This window comes from Penaeus monodon, chromosome 9, assembly GCF_015228065.2.
Source record: "Penaeus monodon isolate SGIC_2016 chromosome 9, NSTDA_Pmon_1, whole genome shotgun sequence".
Lineage (NCBI taxonomy): Eukaryota > Metazoa > Arthropoda > Malacostraca > Decapoda > Penaeidae > Penaeus > Penaeus monodon.
This window is the reverse complement of record NC_051394.1, coordinates 53,619,546-53,622,045: the sequence shown is the minus strand read 5'-3', so window position 1 is coordinate 53,622,045 and position 2,500 is coordinate 53,619,546. Positions and strand designations below refer to the sequence as shown.

Here is a 2,500-nt window from a genome sequence, read left to right as displayed (position 1 = left end):
GTGCGGCGAGCGTGCGGCGAGGCCTTGGCGAACACCCACGAGTAATCCGCCTCCGTCGTGGGCTGCGACCATCCGCACAGGCTGTCCTCGAACTCGCAGCGAAGGAGCCAGGATCCTGTAAAGCGACAAATGAATAAATGAATAGATAAGCAGGTGGATAGATGTGGAGACAGACGGGTGGCTAGACAGACGGGTGGATAGAAAGACGGAGAATAGATGTACAGGTATTCAGGGAGACAGAGATAGAGATAGATAGATAGACAGACGGGAGAGAGACATACACAAACAGACAATCGATAGACATTTAGACATACAGACTGACGAACAAGCAAATAGATAGACAGGCATACAGACAGACAGACATAAATACAAACAGTAAGCTATCTCGACAGATAGGGAAACAGAGACACAGAGTAAATATTTGCACAATTACACCCAAGAACTTGCCTCAGATTGAACTTTACCATGGCCATTTGTGGAGAAAGAGTTCAAAGAGAAAAGTTTTTGACGTCTCTGAGAAGGATTTGTAAGAAGGATTTGAAAACAATTTGATTTTGCCGAATATCAAAGGAAGCCAACGGAAGGAAATCGCTCAGGAGTTCGGTTTATGCTTTGAATTTCTCTCGCTCTCGTTCTCTTGCTCGCTTTCTCTCTCTCTGTCTTTCGTTCTTTCCCTCTGTTTCTCGTCCTTTCTTCTTTTCTTTCTTTCTTTCCTTCATTCTCTCTCTCTTTCTCTCTCACTTTCTTTCTCCCCCTCTCTTTCTCTTTCTCTCTTTCTCACTTTCTTTCTCCCTCTCTCTCTCCCTCCCTCCCTCCTCCCCTCTCTCACACACATACTTTCTCTCTCTCTCTCTCTCTCACTTTCTCTCTCTCTCTCACACACACACTTTCTCTCTCTCTCTCTCTCTCTCTCTCTCATTTTTTCACTCTCTTCCTTTTCCCCTCTCTTTCTTTCATTTTTCTCCCTTCCCCCCCCCCTCTCTCTCCTCTCTCTCTCTCTCTCTCTCTCTCTCTCTTCCTTTCTTTATCTCGTTTCCTTATTTTATTTTTTTTTTTTACTATATTACCAAAATGCAAAAAAGTAAAAAAAAAAAAAAAAAAAAATCCTCTCAAAATGGGACTAACGTAAATGTTTTATTTTATTTTTATTTTATTTTATTTATATATATATATTTTTTAAGAGAACATAATATTTTCTGGTATGATGCAACATGATTTGATACTAATGTTAAAAAGTCTATCTATCTATCTATCCATTTCTCCACTCAGATCTGTCTCCATATATCTATCCACCTATCTATCTATCTATCTAAATGAATCTCAACATCCATCAAAAAAAAAAAAAAAAAAAAAAAAAAAAAAGGTATTTTCAATTTTGCAGCATCTTCGGCAATTCCTTCATTACCTCATAAGTCAAGAAAGTGGTTCTAAGTGGAATTCGGTGGAGATTAAGCTTCGAGAGAGAGAATTAAAGTCTTTTAAGTGCTTCCACTTGGAATCGTATCATTCAGAGCCGATTATGATTAAGATTGAGATTGGGGTTGAGATTGGGGTTGAGATTGAGGTTGAGGTTGAGGTTGAGATTGAGGTTGAGATTGAGATTGAGATTGAGGTTGAGGATTGAGATTGAGATTGACAATGAAAATGAGAATGAGATTAAGGTTAAGGTCAAAGATTAAGATTACATTTGATATTGAGATTAAGATTGAAATTAAGACGAAGATCAAGATCAAGATTAAGATTAAGATTAAAAAAAAGCTTCTTGAGATTGAGAATAAGAGTAAGATTAAAACTAAGATTGAGATTGAGACGAAGATTTATATTAAGATTAGGCTTGAGATTAAGATTAAGACTAAGATTAAGACTAAGAATTAGAGTGAGACTAAGATGAAGATTGAGAATGAGCTTCAGATTAAGATTAAGATTAAGATTAAAATTACAATTGAGACTGATATTAAGACTGAAATTAAGACTAAGATCAAAATTAAGATTAGAATTGAAATTAAGACTAAGATTAAGATTGAGATTGAGATAAAGACTAAGATCGAGATTGAGTTTAAGACTAAGATTAAAATTTAAATTAGATTGAGCTTAAATTTAAGACTTGAGATTTAGACTGAGCTTAAGATTAAGACGAAGACTGAGATTAAGACTAAGATTAAAATTGAGACTGAGATTAAGCTTGAGATTAGTGTTAAGACTGAGATAGAAACTGAGATTAGTTTTAAGATCAAGACTAAAACGAAGGTTCGCAGGAAAGAGTCTGAAAGCCTCTGGAGCGCGACCACTTGGAGACTCACCCACATCACTCAGAGCCTCGGGAAGGACGACCTTGAAGTCGAGGTCGGCCAGGTGGAGTTGCTGCGACCGGTGGCCGGAGTTGTCGTGGGAGACGAGGAACGCGATCTGGGGGGGGGGAGACGGGGGGAGGGGGGAGTGGTTTAAAAGGAAAGGCATGGTGGTGATGCGCGCGTGCTGTGGGTATGTGAGCTTTGTATTA

The 2,500-nt window shown here is 38.5% G+C and overlaps 1 protein-coding gene across 1 annotated transcript in view; it reads right to left on the bottom strand.

Moving 5' to 3' along the window:
- The window catches only part of LOC119577236, a gene marked incomplete at its 5' end in the record, with an annotated part of 30,925 nt that extends 28,519 nt beyond the window's left edge, over positions 1-2,406 (bottom strand). The window contains 2 exon segments of the mRNA XM_037924982.1: positions 1-115; positions 2,301-2,406. The exon segment at positions 1-115 is cut by the window's left edge and continues 14 nt beyond it. Of these exon segments, the coding sequence (XP_037780910.1) occupies positions 1-115; positions 2,301-2,406 (221 nt within the window).
- Between the last annotated feature and the right edge of the window lie 94 nt (positions 2,407-2,500).